Source organism: Heteronotia binoei, chromosome 1 (genome assembly GCF_032191835.1).
Source record: "Heteronotia binoei isolate CCM8104 ecotype False Entrance Well chromosome 1, APGP_CSIRO_Hbin_v1, whole genome shotgun sequence".
NCBI lineage: Eukaryota > Metazoa > Chordata > Lepidosauria > Squamata > Gekkonidae > Heteronotia > Heteronotia binoei.
In genome coordinates, this window is record NC_083223.1 from 33923238 (window position 1) to 33945255 (window position 22018).

General features: G+C 42.1%; 1 protein-coding gene across 1 annotated transcript in view; it reads right to left on the bottom strand.

Annotated features, from left to right (window-relative positions):
- The window catches only part of KLHL29 (kelch like family member 29), a 713901-nt gene that overhangs the window by 286955 nt on the left and 404928 nt on the right, over positions 1-22018 (bottom strand). The window contains exons 4-5 of the mRNA XM_060233441.1: positions 13025-13166; positions 11706-12248 (exon numbers count right to left, since the gene is read on the bottom strand). Of these exons, the coding sequence (XP_060089424.1) occupies positions 11706-12248; positions 13025-13166 (685 nt within the window). The remainder of the gene's footprint in view (positions 1-11705; positions 12249-13024; positions 13167-22018) is intronic.

The window sequence follows — 22018 nt, forward strand, 5'->3', positions numbered from 1 at the left end:
CGCTGGCTCTGGTGGCAAAGCCCCAAGGCTACCCAGTAACCAGTATAGATAGAGACTGCCACCTGTTGCTAAAGGCAGCCAGGGAAGGGAGATGTGGCTGTCAAATTGTGTGTTCAGTGGCAGAACTAGGCCCCTGATGTGTAGAAGGAACTGCCAAAGAATGCAGCTGCTTCATGGGGGCATTAATATGGCACCGGCCACCAGCAAAGGATCATCTGCACCCCCCTGTGAAAATACCAATCCCTGTGACCATCTGGAATAGCATCCCTGGAGTTGCAGGCTGAGTGGAGAGGCATGCAACCTCGCCTTAGAACCAAGCCAGCATGAATGCAGCTGTGACAGCTTTCAACTTACTGCTAAGGCTGCCATTGAAGCAAAGGGATTCTACTTGATAGCGACAGAGGAGGGAATTCTGCCATGCTGAAACCACAATAGGAGTGGCTCCACTCACTCACCTGCGCCCAGCAGCCTTCTATTCCCCCTGCCACACCAGTTGCTCACAGGCCAGATAAGAGCCCTAAACAAGGTTCCAGTCGCTGGCCTGCTCTGGTGGATTAATGAAGTACAGATTGGAGAGCAGCCTTTAAAGTGTTAGCCACCTTTTTAGAACCTATAGAATACTCTAGTGCTCAAGACACATAGCAATTCCTTACTAGCAGTTGTAAGAAAAAGCCCCCTACTTTTCATACACATGGACTTCGTGATCACCAGTATGGTTGCCAGGGTGCCTGGAGTTTTCACTCGCACACATCTGCTCTAAGAAGTGAACTTTGCCCATGGTTTCTAAGGCTTATGTGGATACTATAAGCCTCAGCTTTGCAGCAGCATTCTACATCTCTGGATGGGTGTTAGCCAGAACTACAGATGAGCCTTCAGCCGCTCCTTGCGTGCACAATCTCGGCCGTTGCAGTGGAAGAAGCCACGCCACCATGAACTGTACAGGCAAACAGTTTCCAGCCTGTTTCCATGAACCAAAGGCTAACACCACCAGAATCCATCTTGTTTTCCTGACTCCATTACAGCAAAGCAAGAGACTCATGTATCCAACAGCTGCTTCAACTTCTGCATAAGGCAATCAAGCTTATCTTAGGAGTGGATCCTGCCAGGCTGCCTAAGTTTTTGTCCAACAGAACCCAAGACAAAGGATGGTACCAGTAGAGGAGTGAAGAAGAGGAAGAACAGCTTCACTCAGGGCCATAGTTATTATATAAATCGGGTGTCACCTTAGGTATCAATTTGACTCTCTATTGTCACTTATAGATAAGTTTGATAGCTTGTTAATCACTTCCACCCCAATACCCTCACCCATTCTTTACCCTAATGGTCACCCTCCCCTTTTCTGAGGTCACGTACCAGCTGACCACATGTCATCCGCCCCTGCACATCCTACCCCCTAAGGGCTCAAGGTACCTCAGACCTCTGACCCAGCTCCCCACAGGTGTGCATCTAGCAGTACTCCATTCCTGTTGTTTAGATACATCCCCGATTCCTGTTCAGTTGAGGGTTCCTTCCCCCATCTCCCTAGTTTGTCGCCATTGGAGCCTTCCTTGAAGACTACGATCGGTAATTATCACCCTGTTTGTCTATCCCTGTGTTACCTCTGTGCATTTCTCTCTATTTTTATTAGGTCTGTATGTGTGTTATATGTATCCATTACCTTGTATGTGTCTTCTATAAGTTTCTGTAATAAAAGCATACTTGTTTTACTTAATTAGTATTCTTGGTAAATTTAGCAACAATTTCTGGAAGTGGAATCCTGTATACATAGATTCTAGGTCCTTTTGAGCCAAAGTTGCCCACCTGTCAATTCCCCAACCTCTTTTGAAGGCATTTTGGCTTACAGAGTCGCTCTGTCCCTGGGCTTCCGCTTTCCTCTGAGCGTGGTCGATTCCCCACTAGTCGCTGTGTCGCTGCATTTTGACTTGTGGCTCCCTCCAATTTCCCCAAAGTGACTTGGGTTTTTTTGGAGATCTGGAAGCTGTCAGGGAAACTGGAAGGAGCCATGAGTCAAAATGCAGCTGGGCAGCAACTAGTGGGGAATTAGTCACTTGCGCTGAGGAAAGCAGAAGCCTGGGGCAGAGCTACTGCTAGTGAAGAATCGGTAATAAGGTTGATAAACAGTGCTGGGGAGGTCATAGTACACAGTGGCACCAAAGACATTGGAAAATGTAGCCCTGTGATCTTGAAGGAAAAAATGTAGGTCACTAGGCAGAAAGTTAAAAGCCAGAACCTCACAGGTAGTGTTCTCAGAAATGCTAACTAGTTCCACATGCTAGATCAGCTAGACATGCACATATTAGGAGCCTCAACACATGAATAAGAGGTGCCTTTGACTACTGGTGCTTGGAGGTAACATCAGGGAAGGTCTTGGTCTCTGTGCCATGCTGTGACCACCTTTGTAAGACAGGATGCTGCACTAGATTAACTACTGGTTTGATCCAGCAGGGCTCTTCTTATGTCCTTAAGGGCTATTGAAGTGGGAGGTCTTGAATATTCAGAAATAATCTATCATTACATTTTCCTATCTGCATGTGCAAAGCCAGTCAATTTCCCAGTTCAGCAGCAGATTCCTGTGCTATGTGGAGTGCCCCATCTCAAGGTGGGTTACTGGGTGATTTTGACCAGTTTTATCTCCTTCAGCCTACCTTACCTCATGAGGCTGTAGTGAAGGTAAAATGGAGGAAAGGGCAGAATAAAAATGTACTAAGTAAATCAATAAATGCCATGTATAAGCAATAGATGCCATGTACCAGTAGAATTCCAGACTGTGGTTTTCACACTGGGGAAATGAGTTATCCACACAAGAGAAATGTAGATTTTGGGAAAGACCTTTAATCTGTCAACAATTGAGTAACAACTATACTCTCATGGTGCAAATATATCACATCGTCTAGCCCTAACAAATTACATTTGGATGTTTTGCATTATTCATATAATGTCAGTATAGATTAATATCTTTGCTGGTGTGTCACCTTATTAGAATATTTCCATACCTGAAGATTTAATAATCTTAAGCATGGTTATTTGTTCCAATAACATGGTACTGTTTGATTATTAAACTGTAAGTAACTATCTTACAGTTCAACCTTCTCATTTTGTTAGGCTTCTTATAAAAATGTTCTCCATGAAGTTGTGAATTATATTTAAAGTTAGCTGTTTGATTTAACAACTCTTTAATAGTATTACAGGTACACATTTGATTTTACTATCTTATTTAATATGATTAACTGTCTTGCAGAATTCCGGGGCCTAAGCTTGCTTGACTGTCTGAGTGAACCTAACAATGTTACTCTGTCCCAGCTGACACCAGCTAGGTACATGGTCCTTTTTCAACCATCAATTTGGTCATGAGGAGAGGTGACGTTATTATCTTCTATGAGTCTCTTCCAGAATTCTGGTGCCAGTTTAAAATGCACTGGGACACCAGAGAAATAGTCCCTGGGGGTTCATCACACTCCTAGCCTGACCAGTGGCTGCCCCAGCTGAACTAGTTGAGATGGTCTCAGGGCTGGTGCTGAAGACAGCCAAGTTGATTGTTTTGAGCAGAGGCCCTCAACCTTTTAGAGCCTCTGGGTACCTTAGGAATTCTGACAGCATAGTGGGCACAGCTACATAATGGTTGCCACAAAAGGTGGAGCCAGCTGCAAAATGGCTTCCCCGTCTTATGTTCAGTCACACACTAAAGATCCTTGTGCTGTGGAGGCAGCTGCTGCCAAACCAACATTTAAAAATGTCTGTACAGCCAAATCTCTGCTTGTAAACAGAAGCTTTGCTGGGTGACAGTCCTATCTGGCCCTGCCTGCTTTCTAAAAATTCTTGGTGGGTGCCAGGTCGGTGAGTACCATGGCATGCACAGGCATCATGTGGTAGACACCTGGTTTTGAGGGACTTCAATGCCCATGCTGAGGCCACCTTGCCACTCAGAATTTAATGGCTGCCCTGAGAAAAGAAATAACTGGAATTACCAAATTTCTATCCAACAATCTGATAAAATGACCAGAGATAAGGCTCCTTGTCCTGGTTGGATTGTTATCTGTTACAGGCTGGTTTTGGTACTGATAAGGATAGCACCTATGGTACTGATAAGGATAGCACTCCTCACTGGGGTGGGGAGGAGAGATACAGCAAGCTGGAAGAGGAATAAGCATTGGAGAACTCCCTCCTATTCAGTTTCTAAAAGGCCTCTGGAGAAGAGGGGTCTAATACACTGCAAATGGATTAGTGTTATGCATCCCTTTTAGTTTTGCTTTATATATCTATGGCAGATCACTCAGTCTTACTGAAGTATTTGGAAACCATAGTGAAGGAGTATGGAACAGAGCTTCTGTCATTGTCACTCCCCTTCTTTGATTAAATTCAGAACATGGCCATTAGACATGCTGAATCAACAGCTTGGGATTTATTCTGTAAGGTGCTGCAGAGTTTTGTTTGCTCATCAGTGCTTTATAATATTATAACAGATGCTTAGCAAGAGAGTCTATGGCTTCGTGGTTGAGTATCCTCAATTATGCAACAACTTCCATCTTTATATCAACTCCAGTAGTGCCTGTATCTGTCCTGAGTCTTTGGTTAAGGGGCTGATGGAGAACAAGCTAAAACTGAATCCAGAAAAGACTCAGAGGGTGTCTTTTAACAAAAGCATACTATTATGAACCATTATTCTTAAACACCGGCACTGGTTGTCTATTCTGTTTTCAGGCTTAATTTATGGTACTGGCCCTTATCTTTGCTGCCCTTCACATCCTGGGAGTCACATACCTGAAGGACCATCTCTCTTGGTGTTGCTAGCCTCATTCCTCTCACTGCCTTTTACCTGCTGTGCCATCTCATAAGACTGCACAGTCCTCCTTTGCCTGGCTGTGGGTCTTCTAAGTCCTCACCCTGCCCCTCTGGTATAGTTTACTATAGGAAATTAGAAAGTCATCTTCTCTGTAAAAATTTTTTGCTCCAGAAGATGTTTTGCTGAATTGTGTAGATGTGTACAAACTATTGCTGGTCTTTTTTTTGAGCTCTAGATGTTATTTGTTTGCTTCTTTGCAGTTTGTTAAGCACCTGTAGAATTCTTATTCTCTTTTTATTATTCTTATATGCTTATTAATATATTATATCAGACACACTGGGCTTATATATTACAATCTGCGTTGCGAAGATGTACACTGGAAATTACCCACCAATTTCATTGACACTTAAGATGGAAACAATGAATGACAGGGGTCTCATACTCTCTGTTTGCTGATGGATTAGTGTAATGCATCCCTTTCAGTTTTGTTTGACTACAGCTGACTACTAAATTTTACTGAAGCTTTCTGAAACCAGAGTGGAGGTGTACAGAACATAGCAGAACCTGAAACCGTGAGGGGAAGAAGTGACTTACATACTCTCTTCATCATAGGGAAATCCAGTGTTGTTGTCTCTTGATTTGCCCGGATTGTGAGTGCTTGATTGAAGTGGTAACACTGGGCATAAACATGTGGGGAAGCTACAACAACCCCCTTCACTCATGCTAAATGCATCACATGGTAATCCACCCAGTAGCATCTTCTAATGCTGAACCCAGTCAAATCTCAAAAGCATTTGAATGGGCTCAGAAACGATGTCTCCATATTTTAATAAAAGGGCAACAATACAGTCATTTACAATAATTAATGCACAACAGCAGTTCTTCATTATTTGTAACTATGAAATTAATTGGTTGGATCCTATGACTCTCTTCCAGCAAGTTTCCCATCAACCAGAGGAATGGGCCTTTGTCCAGCAGAAAAAAAGCAATTCCTCCACCATCACCCCCACCACGAACACCTCAGCACATAAAGTTTTATTACTGCAATAAAAACACTTTATGCTGGCTTTTCTCGAAAAAGAGAGAAAGATAAAGAAAAAAGAAAAGAAAGACAAATACTTTCTCTGCTGAAAGAACAGAATCAGAGTGTCCAAAACTTGAATTCATTATAATAACATAGCAGGCATTTTGTAACACTAATCTCTTTACAGCTCTCCTGCATTCCACCACCACAAAGTGGATAGCTCACATAAGAGACCCTTAAATACAATTAAATATACATCTGGAACATAGTTCTATAGAAATAAGGGAGTGTGTACTGAGAATGATCCCTCATTAAAATCTGCAATACGTAACCATTGCATACAATTGAAATGATATTAATTAAACCACATAAAAGACGTAATTTCAGTCACACACTGGAAAATACAATTGACCTATTGCAAATGAAGAACCAACTCCACATAACCTTTTATGTTTTGAAGGTTTGTTTTGCTGTGCATTTGTTTACTTATTAAAAAAACAGAAATAGGCTATTAAGAACAGAATGTCTGAGCAAATGCATTCAAAAGCAGACCCTGCAGGAATACAGCTCATCCAAATGAAACATAATTAGGGAAAACAAATGTAAAATTTTAAATCAGTTCACTAATGATATATAAAAAAAATCAGTATCCCTTATCAGTTTGACTGGCAAGACATGTTCTTTTCATTTAGGGAACTGCAAAATAATTACTCAGAGCAAGGTGAGATTGTCAGGTAGAAACAATAAAACGGTAGTGGGTAGGTGGGGGAAATAATGACAGGAATGTAATGAAAAAGATCTTGGAAGCCATCTCACTGCACAACTCATTGACAGAACTGGGCTGGGAGAAAGAACCCAGTAAAGAGCTGCTGGGAAGGTGAGTGGTTTATTTTTTGCCTTTCCTAAACTGCTAAACTACTGGGGAGCATTAATTAAGTTTGGTTTGTGAAAGGACCAGTTTGAAAGTGAGTGGGTTCTTGTAGCCTGCTGGGGAGTGGTGTTTTTGTCTGAGTCTGGCTCTTTTGTCTGGTTTGTTGCTCATTGAGCAAGATCTGTTTGCCTGGGGCTGTTGCAGGTCCTACCCTTCTGATGCTGCTGCTGGGAGGCAGGGAACCATAAGGCTCCTCTTAGGCAGAGGCACAAGCTGAAGAGCAGACTCTTAGCCTGGGGATCAGGCCTGTGGACCCTGCATCACTTAAGATACTTTTAAACCACTAGCCAGTTATGAAGGTAGAAAGTCAGCAAAGGCTATCCAGTGTTTTGCAGACAGTTCCACATGTGTGCTTATCTAGGGCTTTTTAAAAGCAGGAACACACAGCAATGCAGTTCTGGCTGGCTTGGCACCAGGGCGTGCAACCTAATATGCAAATGAGTTCCTGCTGGGCTTTATCTACAAAAAAGTCCTGCATGAAACAATGTTGATGCCGGGGTGGTGGTGTGTCCTAATATGCAAATGAGTTCCTGTTGGGCTTTTTCTACAAAAAAAGCCCTGTAATTATCTATCCACTGGGTGGAAATTGAGGGTGTGTGCTCACTGCATGTGGCTCTCGGGGAGATTTATTCCCTTAAACCTAGAGTTGCTGATCCGGAGACGCTGAGGCAGAGAAAGAGGTCTGGAGAAGAGATCTTCAGGGACTTACCAGAACAATTCCACTCCTGTGCTGACAGCCCTTCTGCAGGAAGAAGAGTAGGAATAAGGAAGCAAAGAGTAGCAATTAATGGAAAGTGCTCACAATGGAGGGAACCAGGGCTTTTTTTGTAGCAGGAACTTCTTTGCATATTAGGCTATAATAATAAATTTTATTTATACCCCGCCCTCCCCGCCGAGGCAGGCTCAGGGCGGCTTACAGGACTGATGTAGCCAATCCTCCAAGAGCTTGCCGTAAGCCCTGGAATAAGAGTAAGGAGTAAGCTCTTGGAGGACTGGCTACATCAGGGGTGTGTGGACTAATATGCAAAGGAGTTCCTGCTACAAAAAACCACTGGAGGAAAGTAAGCAATCAGAATTAGGGCCAGTACTACTTAATTTATTCATCAATGATCTGGAATTAGGGTTGAGTAGTTTAGTGTCTAAGTTTGCAGAGGAATTATTCGGGATGGTGAAAACCAAGGCTGACTGTAAAGAGCTCCAAGGGGACCCCTGCAAAAAGGGTGAGTAGGTGACAATGTGGGAAATGAAATTCAATGTTGGTAAATTTCAGCTGATGTACATTGTGACAAAAAATCTCAGGTTCAAGTATAGGCTAATGGGATTTGAACTTGCTGAGACTGAGATGGAATAAAGATCTTGGTGTTGTAGTGGATAGCTCAATAAAAGCGTCAACCCAGTGTGCTGCAGCAGTGAAACACTCCATATTGGAGATTATTAGGAAATATAATGAGAATAAAATGGCTAATATTGTAATGCCCCTGTATAGATCTATGGTGCAGTCTCATTTAGAATACATGAGATCACCCTATCTCTAAAAGGACATTGCAGAGCTGGGGAAAGTACAGTGAAAGGCAATCAAGATGATTAGAAGGCTGGAAGACCTTCCCTATGGGGAAAGGCCAAAGAGTCTGTGATTTCTTAGTTTAGAAAAGAGTCAACGAAGTGGGAACAAGATAGAGTTTTATAAAATTATGCACTAGTAGAGAGAGTTGACAAAGAGAATTTTTTCTCCCTTTCACAAAATACAAAAACTCAAGGGCATCCAATGAAGTTGATGGGCAGTAGGTTCAGGATGGACAAAAGGAAATACTAATTTACATGGAGAGTGATTAAAATGTAGAATTTGCTGCCAGAGTGAGACTGCATGACATCACTGGGCTTTGAAACTGAGATGAAGCTGTCTGTCATGCAGAAGTTTGACAATAGCCAGTCTTTAAAGATTATAAAACACTCAGAGGAAAATTAAAACAAAAACACTTCTTTTTATAAACTCGAGATAGTTTACATTAGGGAATCTCATTCTAAACATGGCAAAAGTTTATGGCCTGGCTGTGGAACTGAAGGTTTCTTCTGTTTAAATGGATTATATGTTCACTTGTTTGACATTAGATCTGACAAGCAGAATTACAGCTTTGTAGAAAAGGCTTTTAAGAATGAAAAAAAAGAATTACCGCCCCCCCCCCCCCATAGTCTTGATTCTTCAGGCATTTGTATATGGATTCTTCACTCTCTCTCTCTGCCATTAAATGAGAGGGAATAAATCAGATGCTGATGACTGTAAATAGAGAAGCTTGTAAAATCTAATTCATAGGATAACAGCTGCCTGCCCTGCAATTTATGAAAAATTGTAAAGCTAATACATTGACAGCTGTCATCCGTTAAAGCTAGTATCTGCTTCACTACTCTACACAAGAAGCATGCAATTCTAAGTTCCTCTCATCTCAGTATCATTGGCCGAGGGCCTGAAAATTCTGTATTACGGCCACTTCATGTTATAAAAATAATCAATCAACATGTTTTCATGGAAGAAAACCCATGACATGTAAAAGTATACACATACACACCTAGTACATGTAAACAGAATGAAAATCCTCAGCAGATCATGGTTCTCCACATTGGGATCAGGAGAGTTAGGGAGAAGGGATTTGCTACACTGCAAAACACATGTAGCACAACAGTGAAGGACACTGATCCACAGTCTACCAAATAGGCTTAGAATATCTTTGTCAAGCTATGGAAAACTACTGTTTTTTTCTAATTTTTTTATCTTCAGAAATTAATGGCAGAAGACAATGGCAATTATTATAGAGCTTTCCCTTTCCAGAAGTATTTACATACTAGTGAGATTGGTATTTTGAGTTAAATCCAGCACGGAATTCAAACGATTGAAAGATGTTCTCTAAGAACTGTTAATGCTTTTGCCATTCATCCGGCAGCTTGTTCTGGTAAAACAATCTACATGACAATTAAAATAGTTCATCCAATTTAGGCTACAAAAATAATTTTCCCAACATAAAATTTCAGAATTCTAAAGCTATTTTAGCAACCCATATTTATCATTTTTAAAAGGGAAAAACTACTTGCAATTTTAATGTCCTTGGAAAATTTATGAAATGGTAACATATCTTACTAAAGGCCTCCAACAATGTCTCATATTGTTAAGAAGGAAAAGCTTGAAAGTAGTGAAACAACTTTCTTCAGAAATTGATGAGTAAAGCAACAAATAGAACTCAGTTCTATTAACACCACAACTAAATGTCGTAGTAATGAAGTCTCTTTTATACCAAGCAACACAAAGGTTTTAATACATAATTTAAATGTGGGCTCAATACATGGGTACAAATAGCTCAGCAGACTTGATGGAGCCTCTGTGGTCTTTTATACTGATTTAACAGATTTTTCTTAAGATCCAGTCTATTCAGTTTCATACGTACAGCATTAATAGTTTTCAAAGAGAGGCAGACTAACTTGAAAAATAAAACAGAAGACACACATTAAATTAAAACAACACTCTAATGTCTGTGGGAATAACAGAATGCCAAACCTAACACTTAATTGTATTAAGTCTTCTAACATATTTAAAGAACTGGAGTCAAAAATCTATTTTCTTGTTATCTTTCAGGAAAAAAAACTCAGCCTAAGTTCTGCGTTTAGCAGTGGACATAACTTGAACAAATAACAAATTGCCTGGGTGATTCTGTCCTTATGTGAATTCGGTATCTGCCTTTGCCTCCAGAAAGCAGAAGCATTTTCAAGTGAAGTACTAGAGTCTAAATAAACCAGGGAGATACTGGACTGGATCCTTCTGTTCTGTTAGCTCTTAACACATTCATTTAGCACAAGGACATTCCCACTGATGTACCAAAATATTTTGTGCTGGAAGAATGCACAAATGCCAACTGAATAGAAAAGTAGGATCCAGCTCAGTATGTTCATAACAGATCAAGAATATGCCCCAGAATATAACAGTGGTGCAAGCTGCCCCTCACAACTGGTGTGTGTGTGTGCTGCTTATGTATGCACAACTACATGGGTTCCATGAAGACCACACAGACCTCCCTTTTGCCTTACAGCAGATCTGGTGAACTGAAGGCTGAACAAAGATTCGGGAGGTCTAGATGGGGAGGGGCACCAAAAAATAGTAGTACTTCTCAACTATATATCATGGGCCTTCTAGAGCTTACCTTTAAGCTGGCTGACTGCTCTGGATAGCTTTTGTTTTCCTTTTTCCAAGCATGGATCTGAAGCAGGCCTGATGTACTTTATTTTATTTAAAACATTTTTAAGCCACCTTTTCACCCAATCAGGGTTCGCAATGTAGAGAGCATTAAAACACAGAAACAAGTAACATACTGTTAAATGCACTTAAAATTTTCTGGAGCAAATGTGCTAACTGCTGCCCCATATGCAAAAACAGGTTTCTGTCAGAGGTGAATAATCCTATTGAGAGTTGAATGGAACTTGTGAGTCCAACTCTTCCCTGAACCTTGAATGGAAGGAAATTCTCTAGTACCATTCAAACCACTGAAACGGAAAACCACAACTTGAGTCAGAAAGAAGATGGTGTGACTTACAGTGGATGTTCCTCAAAAGAAGTAAAAAGAAACCGTAAGGCACAGAGCGACAGACGTCTTATGGGCTTTGAGCAGTGAATCTCTGATTACTTGAGTTACCCTACAAAGTGTCATTCAGTGCCAAAAAAGGAATGCATACTTCTCTCTTTCTCTTCTCATAGGAACCAGGCTGTCATCTTTAATTCATGAACAGCTACCACAGAACAGAAGAGAGAAAACATGCTGAATTACTGGCCCAGGAATGATGACACTGTAGATGCTTTAATTGGCAAGCTTGCCCTTTATGTGGCTTTCTGGAAGAACCTAAATTCTGCAGCCCTTGTGTTCCCGAGACAGCAAACAAGCCCTTTCAGTTTCAGACATAAAAAAAAGTGGAAGAGTTCTGGCCTAACTTACCTTTCGGGTGCCAAGGGTCTGTGAACTCGTACTTCCCCACACCAACAGTCCGTAGCATCTGTACCCCATTGGTGTTGTCCTGACTGCCCGTCTGGTTGGGAGGAAGCTGAGGAGCAGCCTGCCCATTGGTAGCTGGAACACTATTAGGTAGGGCAGCCGAAGGCAAAGCAGGTGGCGGTGGAGGCAGGATAGGACATGTCATGTGACCATTCCCTACCGCACTGTGGCCTGGGTGAGCCACCTGACCCACTCCAGTCATAGAAGACATGGTAATGGACTGGCTGTTAGTGTACAAAGGCTGGCTTTGTAGGTTCACAACCATGTTACTCAGAGGCTGTGAAGGCTGCTGCTGAAGCTGGTAATGAGCTGGCATTAATGGAAGCTGGGGGGTGACGTGTGGAGGGAGTGAGGGTGTAACTCCAATGACAGGGGCTTGGACGTTCACTGCTGGGCTGAAGGTCGGAGGCTGAGTCATCCCATATGAGTGAGTGATAAGAGTTGGCTGGTTACCTGCTGCAACTGTTGTAACCCATGGAGCTGTACCTGGAAAAAGGAAAGCTAGCAATAAGAACAATTTGGGTAGAAAGGGAAGTCTCTAGCATAACTGTTCTCCCTACAAGCATTGCTCACATTCTTGGAACAAGTTCTGTTATCTCTGTAGAGAGCTCCCCTCTCTCCCCTTCATCACCCCATAAACTGATGAACAGAGTCTGGAACCATTCCAAACTGGTAAGTGCCTAAAAAAGTCACTATATGACAGACAAGTGCAAATGTTAAAACAACAGCAATCAACTACCAACACAGTATCTTTACAGCATTATGAGTTTTCAAGCTTTGTGCAGTTTAAGTACAGGCTTCCAAGAAAATTAACCTCTTTCCCCCAACGTGTTTTCATGGCTCCCTGACAAACACTTGGCGCATATAATAATGGTGTACCAGCCACTACAAAGAGATGGTAATTAGGCATCTAGTATCTCTGTGCAATGTACGATATATGTCTGGAAGTTGCAAATGGCTTCAAATGGACATAAAGATCTTCTACAGTATCTTCTTTTTTAATTTTAAAACACCCTAACAGAGACACAGAGAGGGTGAAGGAGAAAGCTTTAATGAACTTGCAGGCATCTTAATACATTTACATTAGCCTTGACACAGGAGTAACCTGAGGGGGTCTTCACAACTAGAAAGCAAAGGCAGCTGCAGTATTAAGAAAAGGACTTGTGATAAAGTCTTATTTAGAGAGGTAATTGGAGAGAGCATATTAAATTTGTTTTGAACAAGTTCCCCCAGTAGGATTACAAATAAGACTGAAAGCGTACCTGGGTTTTCAGTCTCCCTCATCTGTTTAGACGGTGGCTCGTCTGTGTCCCAGGGTGTAGACTGATTGATGGGTGTCTGTCCCCACCTTATACTGGTTGCTAATCCTTGAGGCTGATTCTCTGTCTTCGAAATGCAAGGTGTCTGCAGAGGAGGAGACAAAAATGTATCAAATTTAACTCTCATATTCATGGAATCCTTTATTATGCTTTCCTGGATTTTGTAGAAGTTTTTAATTTCATATTACATTTAGCCAGGCTTCTGATTCAAAGGCGAGCCAATTAAAATTTCTCATTTTACAGGCATCTATGAGATCTAGATGGTATAGCCCAGTCTTGCCAGATAAGCAGGTAATTTGGCAGTGAGACCACCAAGGAAGCTTCTGCAAAGGATGGCACTGAAGATTCACTTTTGCTTCTTGCTTGGCCTTGAAAGGCCCTTCCTGGGGTTGTCGTAAGTTGGCAGCACTTGACAGCACTTTACACACAACACACACTCTAGATCTGGCATGGGAACAGAAAATAATTGTAAACCAATGATAAACACACACGAACACAATTTCTTTCACTCCCTGTCTAAACAAAGGACCACAATTTTTCATGTCACAAGTCTTCTGTGACCCTGGATTTGGCATTTCATAGTAAGATGTTCATTGTTGACACATGATGTTTTACTCTGAGACTTCTATAAATTAATTGCTCCCCATTTACTACAATTGTTGAGCATACTCACCTGTTTGGATTTTCTTTATAGTGGACTGGGGCAAATTAAAGAGGCTTTCATTACATACTAGCCAACAATCCTTAAAACCAAATGAAGGAAATAACACTGTGCTGTAAGAGCTTGCTACAGAAACATCTATACTTGCAATACTTCAGGGCAGCTGAAATAGCCAAAAAGAGCAAGGATCACTAAGCATAATGTAGAGATATAAAGATAGCTTTATATAAATCTGTCCAGTGCCCATCAAGATGAGTCCAGATTTGGGTTCCCCACAACAAACCAGTGCAACCACCCAAGAGGATCCACCAGGGGCCAAAAGGAACAGAGAGGGAGGCCAGCTGGATGAAGGCCTGACTGAGACTGGGGTAAACCACAGGAAGGATCCAGCGGCGGTGATGCCCCCATGGAACAAGTCCCCTGGAGGATTGGAATCACCAGTAAAGGAGGCAAAGCTGGCCTCCATTCCACCTTTTTCTGGGCCAGCAGAGGGAGAGCAGGAACACCTGATGTGCCCCGCTGTGATCCCCATGCCCAGTAAACACCAAACACCTGAATTGGGAGGGTGAGACCACATGGGGGAGTGGGGAAGGGACAAGAGGTATAAATAGGGGAGAACAGTGCAATCCCTGATGCTCATCCTGAGACTGTGATGGGAGAGAGGGAAAACTGGTGTTGAAACCACCTTCCTTCCAAGTCTGAGGCCAGAGGAGCTGCCTTCCCTTGGGCACTAACTATGTCTTGAAGTCCTCACACGCCCACGGGGGTTGACCCTGAGGTGACAGGAGATGACAAAATCATACAAAATTAAATGTTCAACAACATAACCCTCTGGTTCCTCAGCTCCTCCCTATGTCTTTGCTGGGGAAGAGTCCCACCTAGCCCTGCCCACTTTCTAAAAGTACTGGTCAGGTGCCAGGAAAGGTGTTGTGCGTGTCATAGGGCCCATGGGCACCACGTTGGGAACCCCTGAAGTAGACCTTATGGGAGTGTGGCTGCCACCAAAAGTGGCATTCTGTGACTCCTCTTCCCTTACCACATGATAAACAAGCAAGTGATGCTTGCTTATGCTTTATTAATTAATTAATGCAATTATATGCTTTATTTATTAATTAATGCAATTATATCCCTGGCCCTATAATTATAACACTAAGGATGCGGTCACACGGCACATTAAAAGCGGACGTGCAGAGTTCAAATTTAAACCATTGAATATTGATTCAATGTGGGGCCGATCAGACGAACATCGAAGAATGAGACTCGTCCCGATCTTGTCCTGTTGTTGAATGATCAGACATTGAATGCTATCACGCTCTTTTTTAGGAGCATATGCACAACTTATCAAGCAGATCCAAAGTTATCTCGCTCTCATTCAGTTGCTGAGCAATCAGACGGTGATTCCTGCCGTGGGGTTTTCATTGAACATGAGCCCAACCATTGGAAGATGGAAAATCAAACGTTGCCTCAGAGGCGCGGGGGGGGGGGGGGGGGGGTCCAGGAATTAACGTTGCTGATTCAAACTAGAGGACTGCCAGGAACTACTTTCCTGGAACTGGGCAGTGACAATGATATCTGGAAATCCCACACATTTGAAAAAAGGTTTTTTTTTATGTTCTCCCGTGGATCCTGTGTTGATCGGAGAAGCAAAAACCTCAGATTCTTGATGATCTGGTCATGCACATGTCTGCTGGGGCTTTTTTTTTTAAAAAAAAAAAAGCAGAAGGGGCGGATGGCAGGCGCCAAACATCCCAAGGGGCAGTTTCACACTTGAGCTGTCCAAACAGGAATAACCCGAATGTGTGCCGCTTCTGGGGAAAAGGACTGGACTTTCTCTGGGGTCAAATAACACCGACATCAAACCGGAGCAATTCGGGATGCTGACAAATTGCATTCGAGGGACAGATCCGGTTGTCTGGATGTACTCATAAAATCCGAATGGGAACCGAATGGGAAATACAGGAGCATGTGACTGCACCCTAAGTCTACCTTCAAGGAACTCAGGACAGCACACATAGGTCTCCCCTCCTCAAAACAATGCAGTGAGGTACACTAGGTTGACAGTGACTGTCCTAAGGCCACATAGTAAGCTGGATCCCAGATCCACTACACAATGCTAACCCACTATATCTGAGAAGCAGGAAATAAATAAGGCCATTCCCCATCAACAAAATAAGAATTCTTATTTCAAACATGCATTTGCGCAAGACATACTACCAAATTTAATGGCTCAGTAGATCTCAGTATTCACATCTAATATATTAAGATCAAGCAGCGCTCCTAAACTTATAGAATTATAGAATCATAGAGTTGGAAGGAACCTCCAGGGTCATCAAGACCAATCCCTGCACAATGCAGGAACTACACAAATCTCACCCCCACACACACCCAGTGACCCCTGCTCCAAGCCCAGAATATGGCAAAAACCCCTCCAAGATCCTTGGCCAAACTGGCCTGGAGAAAAATCACTGCCTGACTCCAAGTGGCAAACAGCATTTCCCTGGGGGTGTAAGAAAGGTCCACAAAAACAAAGCACTGATGCAACCCTTCCTACCTTCCTTTTCATTATCTGCCTAAATTCACAGAATCAGCATGTCCATCTAGCCTCTGTTTATCATATGGTCAAATGGCTGTGTTTAAAAACCTCCAGAGGAGAGCCCATCACCTCCCGAGGAAGCCTGTTCCACTGAGGAACCGCTCTGTCAGGAAGTTCTTCCTAATGTTTAGCCAAAAACTCTTTTGATTGAATTTCAACCCTTTGGTTTTGGTCCGACCTTCTGGGGCAGCAGAAAACAACTCTGCACCATCCTCTATGTGACAGCCCTTCAAGTACCTGAATATGGTGATCACGTCATCTCTCAGTTGTTACCTCTCCAGGCTAAACATATCCAGCTCCTTCTACTTTTCCTCATAGGACTTGGTTTCCAGACCCCTCACTTATATTTATTCAACCAGAGAAAAAGCTATACTTTAAGTCAGAATAAAATCAGAAGACCCAGTAATGGCAGAGAGCTATACAACCTAGAGAGGACAATTCCCCCCCCCCCCGTCATCTATTCATTTTCAAGCCTGATTTTTTTTTAAAAAAATCATAACACTAGTGTTTACTGGATGAAAAAAAATGCAGTTTAGCCTTATTTAGGGTCTGCGGCCCTGATGATATAACCAGCTGCTTTATATATTCAGAAAACTGCTTGATGCTATAAAATATAATGTGAGAGGCGAAAGTGAACACATTTTAGATTCTAAACTATTTTAGAAACTAAACTATTATTGGTCACTGCTAACAGAATACCTTTATAAAAATGACCATAGAGTTCACAGAAACTTAATTGCATTCCTCTGTATTTATTTCATGTCATATACCTGTTTGAATTAAATAAATAACACATGAAGGATGTAAACTGCTTGAAAGGACTCTCAAGTACGCATTTTATTTTATTTTTAATAAAGGTCAGAGGTGTGAGAAGACAACCTCTCAAAGGTTGGAATTTGAGGGTGTTTGTGGCAGCTCAATTGTTCATAAAGGGAAGGACACCACTAGCTAGTGGTGACTAGGCTGCTGAAGAGGGCAGAAAACAAATCTCTCCTCCTCCCAGGTATACTTCAGAAAGGGGAAAGAGAGATGGAAATACAACAGTGAAGTCAAGATCTACCCTCTCACTGGTTCTTTCAGGTTTCTGTCTCCTTCCCTCCTATCCTGTTGGTTTCCAAAAAATCAACTTGGCTGCTAGGTTTTGGAAATATCTTTGCCTCCTCTAATGCTTGTGCTTCCCTATATTTATGCAAACAAAACAAAAAAATGACCCTCGAAGTGGAAGTGTGAACGTCTTGAGCCACCTTTCTTCAGAACCTAAATCTATCAGGATTTGAAAAAGGGTGTCTAGAATCCACTCAGTTGTGATATAAATCAATTAGTAGTTTACAGGTCCTAAGATAGTAAGTTTCTGAGTAGCCTATCAGGGAAGCTTACTCTGAGCTGCATTCCATACAAAGGATGATTTGAATTAAGCATTCTGAAGCATTCAAACATTAGTTAAAACAAGATGGATACAATTCCTACTTAGTATCTCTGACCAGTTCCCTCCAGTAGAGTTGCTATCTCTGGGTTAGAAAAAAGCTGGAGATTTTTTGGGATGGAGCTTGGGGGGGGCGGGGACCACAGCAGGGTATAATGCCATTAAGCGTACCATCCAAAACAGACATTTTCTCCAGGGAGATTGATCTAGGTCATCTGGAGAGCAATTGTAACAGAAGGAGATCACCAGGTGCTGGCAACCCTACCCTCCAGTTATTATATAGACATAGCAAAGAAGAAATTAGTTTTGCCAAGTACTTAGAAATGGCAACAACTGGGTCAAGTAGGGAAGGTCACCACACACGCATCTTAGGTGCTGGAATATCAACCAAACTGAAAGTTATACTCCTGCTAATGTGAAATAATGCTGCTAGCAGAAGGGAATGGTCAGGAAGGATGGCTCCTATGATTTCCTCTTTCCAGGCGGTCAAGTCAACATATAAATCTCAAAGTTCAGGCTCACTTTTTTTTTTAACTAAAGGCATAAAAACCCATTTCCCCTTCTCTAGCACATGTGAGATTATACCTGTCCATTTATGACCCTCTCTGCTCACTTATGCCCAGATGACACTTCAAATCCTGTTCTCCTTGCAGTATGGCATTTACTTTCAACAGGGAGTGTACTGACAGCGTTGCAGAGGCATAAAGTTTTCAAGATGCTGCTTGGTAAAAATTAAAAATAACCTTTGCCTACAAATCTAATTTTGCTTTATACCATAGAGAACATTTTAATTTACCTGAACTTAGCACTTGAAATGTAACCATCAGCTAGACAAGCACAAAAAACAAGAGCAACTGAAATCTTTCCAAATGCTCCACTATATTTTTCTAAACAAAACAAAACATACATAATAGTATGCCATTATCCTACAACGAACAGTAAGTACCGCAAATGCCCTTTCTGAATAAAATGATGTCCATTTCCCTGTATTCAGTCATTATTCTGACTTCTTATCTACAGGGCCTCAGGATGTTGACTTTTCACTCAGGTGTGGGGGTCTTGCTCTACCATTAAGAACTAATTTTAATTACTTTGATAAATGACTTAGAAAGACACTCTAAACAATGCAGAACTCCTGAGAAAAGACAGAGATGCCACAGAAACCATAGCCCTGGTGGCACATGCTGAATTTTCCTGGAAAGGAGAGAGGAAGGATGCAGCAAAAGACAGAGATAATGGCTTGCCCCTGGAGAGACGCTCAATACGCACAGGAAGATGGAATGAGCAGAGCTGCTGCCTGGAGGTAGGAGACATCTGGCAGGTGCTCTCAGAGCTACAACAGGCACACTGACTTCTTCATCCTGGAAGGAGCAAAACATCCATGCCAGGGCTAAGAAGCAATTTGTGATGGGTGAGACAAGGGATACAACCCCCTACTTCAGCTTCCCAGCACATAACACATGCTCCTGAGATGAGATAGTAAGAAAACCCCACCCTGGGACTTCTGCAGGAGTGTAGAAGCAAAGCAGTACCATGATCACCAGGGCACACATAACATTTCACTTCCCACTTATGTAAGGAACATTGTGTCTAAGTATCTGAAATGCAATCTTTCAAGTAAAAACATAAAGGCCACTTTCACAACCTCCAATGAGGGCATGCCTGTGCAAGGAGCAAGTGTGCACCATGTCTATAAAAAAGGGATGGTGGGGGGAGATATGGCTGCAGGACTCCTGCTTGTGTTGTACAGAGGTGGGAGGCATCTCCTGAGCTTAAGGAAAATATGGTCATCTGCCACATACAGAAATACAGACAAAGACACACACACAGACACACACACAGACACAGAGATGTTTTGTTCTGAGTCAGACCGTTGGACTACCATGAGCAGTACTGTCTACTCTGGCAGCAGCTGTTTAAGGCCTCAGGTGTTTCAGACTACCTGACAGAACCTGGGACCTTCTGCATGCAAAGAAGATGCTCTACCACTGAGCCACAGTTCTTCCTAATAAATATCATCTCATGGAGCTACTTAGTCAGACCACTGGTATGTAAAGGCTAATGATGTCTGCAGACAGCAGCTCTCCAAGATCTCTGGTAAAGGTCATTCCATCACCTATTATCTGATCCTTCTTAAACTGTAGATGCTGGGGATCAAACCTGGGACCTTCTGTGTGCGATGCAGGTGATCTACCATTGAGGCACCCCATTGTTTTTTGTTGAAGAAACAAACACAGGTGGATTTCTGCTTAAGGAGATAGCTGTATGAGCAGTATTACATAGATTTAGACAGACACAGAACAAACAGGGGTATATGTGACTGATATTCAAAACATGACTTCAGTTATCTTGAAGTATAAAAAAGCAATTAGAACAATGTTCTTAAAATACATTTTTATTGGTGGGGGCAGGGTAGTTTCATCTTGAATGTAATCCTTTCAATCTCACAAGTGGGGACCTTTTTTCAGATCTGTTTTTTGAATATTTGAAATTTGAAGAGTTCAAGAGGTGCAAGCTGAAAGAAGCTGCAGTAACCCAGGAGGTTTAAATGTGGTTATTGGAGAAGAAAGAGCAGGAAACAAGAAAAAAATGCTTTGGCACAGAATTGCAGTGATAATTTTACTGCAATATTAACAAAAACAAGTGCCACATCTCCCATGTTACCCTTGATTCTGGAAGGCTTTTAAAAGGAGACTTTTTGGATTATCTGTGTGGCGTATGGAGTTGTGAAGGTGATGAAAAACTAGGGTTAGAAATATAGAAATATATTAAGTAGTACTCTTGAAATTAGCTCCTCTTCCCTGAAAGGTTACACCTGCTATAGCAGGAAACCTCTTGCTGGCAGTTCCCTGACCCCCCCCCCCCCCCACCACTTGGAAGGCCATTGGGGGAAAGAGAAGGCAAAAACTGACATAACTTCAATCCAGAGTTGCTAGGCACAGCCTGGCAAGTGGTGGAAACTTCAAGACTGAATGGGAAGACTGGTATAATAGAATCATAGAGTTGGAAGATACCTCCAGGGGCATCTAGTCCAACCTGCTGCACAATGCAGGAAATTCACAAGTACTTCGTCCTAAGTTCCCAAGATCAGCACTGCTGTCAGATGGCCATCTAGCCTCTGTTTAAAAATCTCCAAAGGAGAGCCCATCACCTCCTGAGGAAGTTTGTTCCACTGAGGAACCACTCTAACTGTTAGGAAGTTCTTCCCAATGTTTAGTTGAAAACTCTTCTGATTTAATTCCAACTTTTTGGTTCTGGTCCTACCTTCTGGGGCAACAGAAAACAATTCTGCACCATCCTCTATATGACAGCCCTTCAAGTACTTCAAGATGGTGATCATAACACCTCTCAGCCGCCTCCACTCCAGGCTAAACATACCCAGCTCCCTCAACCTTTCCTCATAGGACTTGGTCTCCAGAACCCTCACCATCTTTGTTGCTCTCGTGTGGACCCGTTCCAGCTTGTCTATATCTTTCTTAAAACTTGGTGCCCAAAACTGAACACAATACTCCAGGTGAGGTCTTACCAGAGTAGAGTAAAGCAGTGCCATCACTTCTCATGACTTCTATTAATACAGCCCAAAATTGCATTTGCCTTTTTTGCCACCACATCACACTGTTGACTCATGTTCAGTGTATGGTCCACTAAGACCCCTAGATCTTTTTCGCACAACTACTGTCAAGACCAGTCTCTCCTATCTATGCATTCAATTTTTCCTACATAAATACAGAACTTTACATTTTTCCCTGTTAAAATTCATTTTATTTGTTTTAGCCCAGTTTTCCAGCCTGTCAAAATCATCCTGTATCCTGTTTCTGTCTTCTACTGTATTTGCAACCCCTCCCAAATTAGTACCATCAGCAAATTTAATAAGCACTCCCTCTATTCCTTCATCCAAATCATTTATAAAGATGTTGAACAAAACAGGCCCCAGGACAGATCCTTGAGGCACTCCACTTGTCACTCCTCTTCAAGAGGATGAGGAACCATTCACAAGCACACTTTGGGTGTAATCTGTCAGCTAGTTACAGATCCACCTAACAGTAACAGGATCCAAACCACATATTACCAACCTGTCATCAAGGACAATATGTGGAACCTTATCAAAAGCCTTATTGAATCAAGATAAACTATGCCTACAGCATTCCCCTGATCCAGCAAGATAGTAACTTTTTCAAAAAAAAGCAATAAAGCAATTAACAGACTGCATTTATTGCCTTATGGCACTCTCACCATTATTTTCCCATTCTGACATGTTAC